Here is a 10,609-nt window from a genome sequence, read left to right as displayed (position 1 = left end):
AGCAGCGCGAGCCTTTCTGTACATCCGATCCGGAGGTCCCGAGGGGGCTCTTCCCGCCGCCTCAGCGAAGCCCCTCGGCGCTCCCCCCTCCAGCGTCTTCCCCGCCCGGCCCCCGGCTGCCCAGCCAAGACTGACCACCCGGCTCCCCGGCGCCGCCAGGACCGGGCTCCGCGCATGCTCCCTGGCTGCACCGGGGTCGCTCCCGAGCAGGGTGAGAATCCGCTCCTCCGCGTCTTGGAGGCGACCTGGAAGAGCCGTGACGAACGCACTAGGTCCCCAGAGGAGGAAGCCGCCGGGCAGAGGCGCAGAGTGCCCGGGAGGAGGCTACTCGCGAAGCCCGGAAGCCCTCCCGGATCCACCCTGCGGCTGCCGCGCGACCCCGGACTTGCGCAGTAGCGTCCGCAGCGGTGGCGGCGGCGGCGGCGGCGGCGGCAGCACGGGCTGCGGCGGCGAGGTCCGGGGCGTCCCCCAGCCGGAAGGTCCGGCAGCCTCAGGCCGCCTGAGGCCTCCCGCGTCATGTCGGCCCAGGGCGACTGTGAGTTCCTGGTGCAGCGAGCCCGCGAGCTGGTGCAGCAGGACCTGTGGGCCGCCAAGGCTTGGCTGATCACGGCCCGCAGCCTCTACCCCGCAGACTTCAACATCCAGGTGAGGCCGGGCGGGGGCGCAGGTGGGGCGCTCCTCCCCGCTTCCCTGAGCCCCCAGCAAGCCCGGCCCAGGGGACCCCGGGCCCCGCTCCGGGTCGGGGCGACGGGAGCGTTACCCTCTTGGCGGTCGGGACAGCGCCTCGCGCCGCCTGGGAAGGCCGCCCGCCGGCTCGTGGGTCCGGACGGCAGCCGCGTGGGCGCGGGTAGTGGCGGGGGCAGGGCCGGGGTGGGGTGTTCTAGGTCCCCGTGGGAGGGAGCTGGGGTGCAGTGTAGTGAACACAGGCGCCAGCTCCGGGCTGCGGCTGTGTGAGGGGACCAATACCGCGCATCTGCGGGCCCCGCGGTTGATAAAGGCATCCGAGTGACGCGAACGGCATAGACCTGCACCGCGTTGCCGTCCGGGATAGTCAGAAGCCCCGCTGGCCGCCGGAGACGTGCCTGCGCTAATCCGGGGCTCCGGGGCCGCGCGGCGCGAGCCCTGAGGCTCCGTCAGCACGTGATGCCCGACCCTGGGACCTCCGGGGCGGTGGGGTGAGCCGGGCCGGCCGGGCGGAGGGCCTGACGCGGCCCCGGCCCGTGTTGCAGTATGAGATGTACACCATCGAGCGGAACGCGGAGCGGACGGCCACCGCCGGGAGGCTGCTCTACGACATGTGAGTGGGGACGCCGCCCCGCACCTCTCGGGAGGTTTCCGTTCTGTCTGTGGCAGAGGGAGTTGGGGGAAGGTCCTCAAGTTCATCTGCGTGTCCGGCACCTAAAGCTTAACTTGGTAGTGGTCTAGGCCTTCCGTTAACTGCAGGGAAGTCTTCTTAGGTTTTATTCTTGTTACAGCTCTTCCATTCAATCATTTATTTTACTTTGGGAATAACGTAATACAGGCTCCTCGCAGAAGTTGCGACGGTACTGAAGTATAAAGAATAATCAGTGGAAGTCCCTCCTAACCTCGGCCCGAATTCAGGAGTGTGTGTGTCTGTGTGCATGTACGGCCCAGGACGCATCAGTAGGTTCTGGGGGAGGAGTTGCAGCGGTGAGCGCCTACTAAACACCCACTGTGATGGGGCTCTTTCCAGGCCAGCATGTAGGGATCTACTTGGTTCTTTCTCCTGTCTGCATAGCGTTTCAGCCCTCTTTTGTCGGCGGACATTTAGGTAGTTTCCAGTTGTTTGAAATTATATTCAGGGTGTCAGAAAGCAGTTTTGTACTCACATTTGGGTGTTTTTCTGTAGAGTAGATTCTTAGAGTAGGTTTTCCTAGTCGAAGGGTATGCGCATTTTAAATTTCGATGCACTGTCAGATTACTCTCCAAAAAGTACTGTTCAGTTTACATCTCCACTGACCGTCTTTGAGTGCCTGTTTTCCCACACCTTCGCCAGCATTGGATATTATCCGTCTTTCCCTCAGCTGTCAATTTTTGCCGGTGCTGTAGGAGAAGGCAATATCTTGCTATTTTTTAAAGATTTGTGTTTGTTGTATTACTAATAAGACTGAGTATCTTTTCAAATATTTGGCTGTTTGTATTTTTTCTGTGATTTACCTTTGCCCATTTTTTTCTTTGGGGAGTTTTTTTTTTCTTGTTTGCCGTTTAGTAGTGTTTTGCATATTATGGACACTTGTCTTTTCACTTATTAAAAAAAACTAAAGACTTTTGTGAGTACCCTCATTTTTGTTAGTTTTTATTTTTATATCTTTATTTCAGTTTGTTTTGGTACATCTATGTATTCACTTGGAATATAGTAAAATGTGTTTTTCTCTGATGCTAGCGTTTTACTTTCTTTTTTGGATACTATTTAGAATCTGACATTTTAATTTAATGCATTCATTTTAAAAATAGGTTTGTGAATTTCCCAGATCAGCCCGTGGTGTGGAGAGAAATCAGCATTATTACATCAGCATTAAGAAACGATTCACAGGATAAACAAACCCAATTTTTAAGAAGTAAGAATAAAATGATAACTTACTGGTGTATAAATTACTACTTCTGTAAGTCAGAAAGAGAAATACAAATACCGTATGCTAACGCATGTATATGGAATCTAAAAAAAATGGTTCTGATGAACCTAGTGGCAGGACAGGAATAAAGACACAGGCGTAGAAAACAGACTTGAGGACACAGGGGGAAAGGGGAAGATGAACAAAGTGAGAGAGTAGCACTGACATATATGCACTACCAAATGTAAAATAGCTAGTGGGAAGCTGCTACACAGCACAGGGAGATCAGCTTTGTGACCACCTAGAGGGGTGGGATAGGGAGGGTGGGAGGGAGAAGCAAGAGGGAGGGGATATGGGGATATATGTATACATATAGCTGATTCACTTTGTTGTACAGCAGAAACTAGCACAACGTTGTAAAGCAGTTATACTCCAATAAAGATGTAAAAAATAAAATTATCAACATCGATAAATAGCTAAGGTATTAAAGCTATCATTAAGATATCAGAGATAAGATATAATAATGTGTTTTATGCTACATACTCTAGCAATATACATAATTTATAAAATTAGAAGCAAAAATGTAAAAGAAGATAATTCATCTAATTTTTATAAAATGTCTGCATGAGATTAAAAGTAATTATATTTTGAAAGTTTTGCCTACTTGGGTAAAAATACTAGCAATTATTTCACCATAGTAAAAGTGACTCACAACTGTGAACCCAATAAGATGCAGTTTTATTGAGCTGTTAATTTTAAAAATAATAATTTTCTGAAAAACAGAAATATCTAGAAAGTGATCATTCTTTTTACTGTTATTAGAACATAATGATGGTGCTATCTCATATAATACAGTTGTAGATATACCAAAATGTTTCCAAGTAGAATTATATTATAATAAAAAACATATAATTCTTTTTAAAACCTCTGGAATACCAAGTTCTGTGTAGTAATTTCACAAAAAAGTCACATCTGTGGTATTGGTACCCATATGCATGTTTTGTTCTTGGCAACTGAAGCCTGTACAAATGATGTCACTTGATCCCTTGAGCATATGCTTAGAACCCTTTAAACTTTCTTAAAGGATGTGGATTTATCAGTTAGCCTGGGAAACTGAATATATTTTAACAAGTTCTACAGTAATCATAAAACATCTGTAGATTAGACAGATCTCCACAGAACAGGAGAGAAACTTTTAGTAATTTATGACCTTTCTCATTAACCTTCACTCTGTGTTGGTTGCTATAGCCAATCCAGCATTTCAGATTTTGGATAAAAAAGAAAGTAGATTGTTTAGGTCATTTCAACTTAAGTGAGTGTTTTTTATCTCAGTCAGCAGCAAACACTGCTGTGACCCTTCCCAGACATCATTCTTCTCTTCTAGATCCAATAAGGCCTCCAAAGGTTTTATCGTCATTCAGCAAATATCTTATGCCCAATAATATCTGACCCCAAAGCCTTCCAGGTTGTAGGTGAACTCCAACAATAGTGATTCTTCACTTAGTATATACCATTCTGTACATGATGATGCCTTATTTCCACTTTTGCTTCCGTATTTTCTTTCTGAAAGAAACTTTTAAAAGTGAAATATGTTATATACAGGTTTATTTGAAACTCTTCCTGGTCGGGTCCAGTGTGAAATGTTACTAAAGGTTACGGAACAATGCTTCAACACTTTGGAACGATCAGAAATGTTGCTTCTACTTTTGAGACGATTCCCTGAAACGGTGGTACAGCATGGGGTAAGATTTGATCCTTTCCTTTTTCATAAAAGAGTATAAAATTGATCAGTGGACTCACGAGTATGTTTAAGAGCTACAGTGTGTATTATTCTAAAGTAGATTATTCTAATTCTGAGGAGTACCAGATAAGATTGAATTCAAATCAAGGAATTTTTGTCAGTAAAGCTAAAAGGGTGTCACTGTTACCAAACTCTATGAATATCCAGTAGGAGTTGTGTTACCAGTGTGAGGAAACAATTACCAAGCCTTGACAGTGCAACTTATCTTCAATTTGTGAAGTTCACTAAAGTTTTAAAAAATAATCTGTTTCATTGTATTGAACAGTGTGTTTGAATTTAAAGGAGAGCCATAGTTTGTATTCTTAACGTTTTTCATATGCTTTTGCCATATGGTCACTGTTTTCCCTCTACTCTGCCCTTTCCTCATATCTCTAATTATTATTGAGTGCTACTGGCAGGCATTGGTCGGTGTTCAGTAGGTCCTTCTATACTCCTTAGATCCGTTGAGGTAGACAGCATCCTACTTTACATATATGTTAGTCACTTCCCGTAGCCAGTAACGGAGAAGTGGGATTCAAATCTTTAACTTTCTTAATTCAACCTCTTTGGCTTATTCTTTCTGGCTCCACTTTTCTGGCTGCTGGCCCCAGTTAACCTTCTCTGTACGTCCGTATATTAGTTTCAACGACCGCCGTAACAAAATACCAGAAACTGGGTGCCTTAAAACAACAGAAGTTTATTCTTTCACAATTCTGGAAGCTCGAAGCCCAAAAGCAAGGTATGGGCAGGGCCGTGCTCCCCGTGAAGGCTCTGGGGAGGACTCCTGCTCACCTCATCCTGGCTTCTGGGGCACCAGCGATCCTTGTCATTCTTTGGCTTGCAGCTTCATCTCTCAGTTTCTGCCTCTGTTGTCACGTGGCCTTCTTTGTGGTCTGTGTCCCTGTGTCTTTACATGACCTTCTTATAAAGATACCAGTCATTGGATTTAGGACCCACCCTGATCCAGTATGACTTCTACGAAGACCTTTTTTTTTTTGGCTGCGTTGGGTCTTCTTTGCTGCGCACAGGCTTTCTCTAGTTGCGGCGAGCGGGGGCTACTCTTCATTGCGGTGCGCGGGCTTCTCACTGCGGTGGCTTCTCTTGCCGCGGAGCACAGGCTCTAGGCATGCAGGCTTCAGTAGTTGTAGCATGTGGGCTCTGTAGTTGTGGCTCGCGGGCTCTAGAGCACAGGCTCGGTAGTTGTGATACACGGGCTTAGTTGCTCGGCGGCATGTGGGATCTTCCCGGCCCAGGGCTCGAACCCGTGTCCCCTGAATTGGCAGGCGGATTCTTAACCACTGCACCACCAGGGAAATCCCACGAAGACCTTTTTTATAAGATAAAAAAATATATAAGGTCACATTCTGAGGTTCTGAGTGGACGTGAATTTTGGGGGGATGCTGTTCAACCTGGTGTCCTCCCTGACGATTACTCTTTTAACTTTCTGTCTCATGTAATTGTTTACATGGTTCCCCTCTCCCCCCACCCCACGCATCCCCAGGTGGTTGCAAGGAAGATGATGCAGGTGTTGGTGGATTTGGAGAAGCCAGCTTTCTACTAGGCTAGGGCATCAGTAATGGGAAGGTGGCCTTCTCAAACAGTTGTGTCCGACCTAGTCCAGGCTGTATGACTGACTACTCCCGGCAACTCTTGAAAATGTTGTTTTGTCTACATGATACATCTTGATGTAGAGAATAAAGTTAGTTTCTACATTTCTTAGAAAAATCTCTACATCTGTATTATCAAACTAGCTCCAGTGCTTCCATTAAGTTTCTTAGACATTTTAATTTTACTAGTTCAGGGGAGAATAACCAAGACAGAGTGGTCTGTGGTCAGGTGAATGTAGGGTTCCCTTCTGGGTGGTGTTGCTGATGCATTCTTTTGTTTTCTAGTCTTTAAAATGATAATATTTGTTTCTTGGGTAAGTTTGAATATACAAACTATGTGGTAAATCAAATATGGTGTTTATTCATGTAATTCTGACATCTGAAACTTAACACAGATGATTAATTGTATTTTGAAACAGGTTGGCCTTGGGGAGGCACTGTTGGAGGCTGAAACTATTGAAGAGCAAGAATCTCCTGTTAACTGCTTTAGAAAATTATTTGGTAAGAAAAATTACATTTTGTATTCATTCCTTATGCTAAGTAGAATATGCTGGGGGTAAGTGTCATTTCAGAAATAAGGTCATTTGTGGAAAGCAGAGGAACTCTTCGTATTATGGGATTTAAATCCGTGTTTATTTTTTCAGTTCAGAAAGCATCTTAAACAACTCCTAAATTTTTATTATGTAATAGTTGATACTTCTGAAAGAATATGTGTAACCATGTATTTGAGTATGAGGCATACTAATAAACACCTGAATTTCCACCCAAACATCACTCATAATGTGGAATCTGCCTGTGTGTTTCCTTCCTGACTCCATCCACTGGTGTCCCTCTGCACTGCATTTTTTAAATAAATGTGCCATAAGGGGTTTCTTTTTTGCCTATATATTTCAGGTACTACATTAAGTGAACTCTAAAATAAATTTTGTTTTTGCCAGAACCCTAGAGTAGACAAACAGCTTAATCGGTTTTTCCTCATTTTCCCTCTTCAACAGTGTGTGATGTCCTTCCTCTAATAATTAACAACCATGATGTTCGGTTGCCCGCCAATTTGTTGTATAAGTACTTGAACAAAGCAGCTGAATTTTATATCAATTATGTCACTAGGTCTACTCAAATAGAGAGTCAGCATCAAGGTAAGTGGGAATAACCTGCAGTTTATTTTATTGTATTTCTTACTTTGTAAAATTTCAAGCTCAGAAATCCCTCAACATTCTGATTATTCTCCTCTGGATACATACCAGTTTGATAGTCTTGCTAAAAGATGGTTCCTAGAAAAAAACACTACAGTTAAGAGATGAGACTTTTCTGGAGCCAGTTTTACCCCTCGATTGAAGCAGTGAACCTGCTGAACTGTAAGGTTAGCTTCATACGTTAACCACAGCTCAAAGGTCCCTTCCTACTCTACCAGGGGCCAGTGGTGGGTCTTTGAATAAAACACACAACATGTTGAAGTTCTGTGTTCTTGCCTCTTGCATGGGGAGTTAGACGTTTTTTCTCTATAAAGTACTGCATAAATAGTAAGTAGTAATGGTAATTGTAAACTACTTTTTGTTCACATCTCAGGTACCCAGGAAACGTCTGATTTAATGTCACCGAGCAAACGTAGCTCTCAGAAGTACATAATAGAGGGGCTGACTGAAAAATCATCCCAGATCGTGGACCCTTGGGAGAGGTTGTTTAAGATTTTGAATGTTGTTGGAATGAGATGTGACTGGCAGATGGATAAAGGAAGACGGTACAAAACTGTTCATTTCTAAGATTGCATAACAAATCTTTTGATAGCATACTCTCTATAAAACAAAATACTTTTTTCTAAAAGCATATAATGTATAGGGACACCTCTGTCTGGGCAAATTCTGTAACACTCAGTATTTATGCAAAAGAGTGTGGTTTTTCACTTTATTAAAAGATTCCCAACGGGAGTATGAACTCTTAAGATGATATTGAGTTTGAAGAACTCCTTGGTGTTTAGAGGAAAGAGAAGCTACTTGGCATGTTTGTGTCATGAACTCTTGGCCTGTTGCTGCTCTAATTCGGAAGAGGAATTTGCATCCGTATGCAGACAATGAAGAATAGTTTTACATGCCTAGAGCCACATTTGGTAGTTGTAATGGTTCTATTGGGGCTTTTCTCTGGTAGACCTTTTGCTGACAAGCCCAGAGTAATTAAATAATTTTTATTGTCCTTCACCTTTCAGAAGCTATGGTGATATTTTGCATAGAATGAAGGATCTCTGCAGATACATGAACAACTTTGATAACGAGGCTCATGCAAAATATAAAAACCAAGTGGTTTATTCCACTATGTTGGTCTTCTTTAAGAATGCATTTCAGTATGTCAGCAGCATACAGCCGTCTCTATTCCAAGGTTGGTTGAAGAATTTTAGAGTGTCTCAAAATACTGGCCTCATTGTGGGTGGTGAGGAAGATGAAAATGTTTACCTTAACATTGTTCTTGGATCCAAGTAATTGCGGGGTGATGCCAGAGCTTTCATTAGTTGTTGATTTTTATGTAAGAAAGTTTTCATTAAAAACTTATATATCAAAGGATGTAGTGGTACTGTGAAACTACAGATATTGATGCCTCTTTTAAAAAAGCAGCAGATGTAGCTAAGTACTGAAGTAGATTTCACCATGACTTCTCAACAGACAAAGATTTTTAAAATAAGATGTATGCATATAAATTCTAGAGAATGTGAAAAACAGGAAAACTACAGGGTGAGATCACCCACAATACTTCCAGTATAATGCAGCTCTCATTTTTGTGTATTGACTATAGTGTTTCATATATTTAGATTTGTTTGGAATTTATAACAATAATGTATGTGTGTATGTGTGACTTGGTAGTTTTTCTTTTTTTGGTAATTTTATGCTTCGTGATCATTGTAAAAAATTGTCCACCACTGAGAAAGAACCTTTATTAACAATTTGGTTTATATCTGTACAGTTTTTCATTTCTGTATATGTATACTTATTTGTTTACCTAGCTGGGATGATACTGAACGTATTTTCACACGATGTTTGAGTAAATTTCCACCTGATATTAAGTACTGTTTCCCTGCTGCATTTTTAAGTGTTGGTGTTTTCCCTCCATCCACAGGTCCTAATGCCCCTAGCCAAGTTCCACTGGTTCTTCTGGAGGACATATCAAATGTATACGGTGATGTAGAGATCGATCGCAATAAACACATACATAAAAAGAGGAAACTAGCTGAGGGAAGAGAAAAAACCATGGTAATTCTTTCAGATATAATTGTTAACAGATTATATGTTTATGGTTTGCTAGAAATGAATCTTTGTAAAACATGGCTCTGGAGCTAAATTGATAAAGCTTGGGTCTTTTAATTATAAAATATAATTACTATATAAAATCAGTGGTTCTCCACTAGAGGTGATTTTGCCCCCTGGGTTATTTGACAGTGTCCGAGGGCATTTCTGATGGTCATGGCTCAGTGGGGAGGGATTACTGTTAGTACCTAGTGAACGGAGGCCAGGGATGCTGTTACACATGCTCCTGTGCACAAGGAGAGCCCCACAGCAAAGCGTTATCCAGCCCCAAAGGCCGCTAGTGCTGAGGCTGAGGAGCCCTGGTATAAGTCGTTTTTACCTGTTTGACTTAGTGCCATCGATTAAATTTAAAAGGCAAAACCAAATAAACTACCTTGGACATATAGAGCGGGGTGCCGAGGGGCACTGGCCGCCGAACGGGGAGTTCTTAGCCATCGGGGTAGGAAGTCATAACCCCAGGGGAGATGTTGGAAAGGTCCCATGAAGGAGGTTGGCATTTGACGCCAGCCTCGTCGGGTTTTGTTGTTTGGAACTGGGAAGTAGATTTTGTTAAGAAGGGGCAGCTTGCACAAAGATGCAGGAAACCAGAGAGTGAACCATCAGTCTTCTGGTCTGGCCTGCTGGCAAGCCAGTGCCCAGCGCTGATTTTCGAACTCTTTTTAAGCAGAGGAATCCTTTCTTTCAAGGAGCACTTTTGTGGAGGCCCGTCATGTAATGTGACAGTGGGGATGCTCTCGGTCAGGTCTCAGCAAACTTTGTCCTGTAAAATGCTGGGTGGTGAATGTTTCAGGCTTTGCAGGCCATGCGTCTCCATTGCAGATACTCAGCTCTGCTCCTAAAGTGCAGAAATAGCCACAGACAGTGGGAGACAGCAGGGTTTGTCCTGCAGGGCATAGCGTGCCAGCCCCTCTTCTGGTGGAAGTGTGAGGGCAGCCAGGAGTCTCACCCAACTTCTGTCCCCTCTTCTCTCCGCCTTTCAGTTTCTTAACATGCTCTTCTTCAGCCCTTGGGTAACATTTAACGAGACCCTGGCTTGATGAGAGACAGGTCTGAAAATCAGTTTAATCTGATGTCTCCAAGGCTCTGGAGTATGAAATGGTTTGGAGTGGGAAGACGTGGCCCATTCTGAATGTGCGTGTAAGGGTATTAACTAGTTCTGAAAAACTGGTTTGTTTCCTTCCACAGAAAAATGCTCAACATGCACAATTTTGCTTTGAAGCCCAACCCTGAACCCCAGGCTGAGATCTCCGTGCTAACCAGGCTTTCCCAGATGCCCTCTGTCTGCTCTTTCATTCTTTCCTGACATTCCCAGGCGGGGTAGCACTTGTCAGCTCTCCCTTCTGCTTTCTGAGGGTGTGT

The 10,609-nt window shown here is 44.0% G+C and overlaps 1 protein-coding gene across 8 annotated transcripts in view; it reads left to right on the top strand.

Moving 5' to 3' along the window:
* Positions 1-323: 323 nt before the first annotated feature.
* The window catches only part of INTS10 (integrator complex subunit 10), a 36,994-nt gene continuing 26,708 nt past the window's right edge, over positions 324-10,609 (top strand). For 2 of the 8 annotated variants that reach the window (XM_033848906.2, XM_033848907.2), the window contains exons 1-9: positions 328-645; positions 1,230-1,297; positions 2,476-2,579; positions 4,176-4,315; positions 6,380-6,461; positions 6,956-7,096; positions 7,527-7,698; positions 8,161-8,330; positions 9,063-9,196. In XM_033848906.2, coding sequence (XP_033704797.1) covers positions 517-645; positions 1,230-1,297; positions 2,476-2,579; positions 4,176-4,315; positions 6,380-6,461; positions 6,956-7,096; positions 7,527-7,698; positions 8,161-8,330; positions 9,063-9,196 — 1,140 coding nt within the window. In that variant the 5' untranslated portion in view covers positions 328-516. The other 6 variants (XM_033848905.2, XR_012328897.1, XM_033848908.2 and 3 more) reach the window with 6 other exon arrangements.

The sequence above is a fragment of the Tursiops truncatus genome, chromosome 21 (assembly GCF_011762595.2).
Source record: "Tursiops truncatus isolate mTurTru1 chromosome 21, mTurTru1.mat.Y, whole genome shotgun sequence".
NCBI lineage: Eukaryota > Metazoa > Chordata > Mammalia > Artiodactyla > Delphinidae > Tursiops > Tursiops truncatus.
This window is presented reverse-complemented; position numbering and strand designations above follow the sequence as displayed.